Genomic DNA, 999 nt, shown 5'->3' on the forward strand with positions numbered 1-999 from the left:
TTATCACATCTCTGATTTTCCCTTTACTCGTTGTTTTAAACAGAGCGACGTCGGGCATATCGTCACAGCTGCACAAAGAAGCACGGGAACTAAAACAGCAAAAGTCGAAGAAGGATGTTACTAAGGAAGCCGCATTGGATCTACAAGAGTGAGTACCTTCACTTGTTACAACGCTTGACAATGTGTTCTTATGTTAATTTAAGTACAAGTGGTTATATGTATATGCATGCTGAACATTTATGCTGTATTGTGAGTTCGATTATCTTTTGAATGGGTGTGATGTGCATGACATGTGAAAGTGTGGCTAGTACATCGCATGGGAGTCGAGTGAGCGTAATCTCTACTGCAGGCATAAGCATGTATGTCCTGAAGCTTTCTTGTACTCTCATGAGCCGTATCTTCTGGTCATCTGATAGTCAAGGTTGCCTTACATCACTACCGGGCTTTACCTTTGTCGCATTATATAATACGGTGTCCAAATCCCGAACCAAATACATATTATTGGGAGGAGAGCAGTGGACGATACCTTTGGTACATAGTGTGAAACCTTTCTTTCATGCCTAAGATCCCGAAATCAATCCGTAGTATCTTGATGACTAGCAATACTCGTGCGTATCATAAACGTACTTGCTTACGATTCGAGTGTCTCTCAGAAGGAGATGAACACACTTGCATAGATTCGACAAACACATAAAATACGGTCAATCGTTCGACAAGAATCGTACCATACAATGTTTCAAACTGTGATATCAGAGATGCTCACATATCATTGAAACTCGTCTACAATTGTTCGAACAGCAATGATCAGGAGAACCGTGAATTGGACATACAATTCCAGCGCGTGCTGAGGGAAATGAAGGTCAAACCAGCAGAACGGTATGTCAAATATCATTATATTTGTATATATTCTTATATATTGTATATATATATATATATCATTATACTATTATTGTCAGTACTATATATATATGTTATTATGCAATTTTTATTATTACTATG

General features: G+C 38.2%; 1 protein-coding gene across 1 annotated transcript in view; it reads left to right on the top strand.

Moving 5' to 3' along the window:
• The window catches only part of SARC_00675 (hypothetical protein), a gene marked incomplete at its 3' end in the record, with an annotated part of 13,871 nt that overhangs the window by 6,333 nt on the left and 6,539 nt on the right, over positions 1-999 (top strand). Inside the window, exons 4-5 of the mRNA XM_014305625.1 lie at positions 69-148; positions 799-876. Coding sequence (XP_014161100.1) covers positions 69-148; positions 799-876 — 158 coding nt within the window. The remainder of the gene's footprint in view (positions 1-68; positions 149-798; positions 877-999) is intronic.

This window comes from Sphaeroforma arctica (assembly GCF_001186125.1).
Source record: "Sphaeroforma arctica JP610 unplaced genomic scaffold supercont1.23, whole genome shotgun sequence".
Taxonomy (NCBI): Eukaryota; class Ichthyosporea; order Ichthyophonida; genus Sphaeroforma; species Sphaeroforma arctica.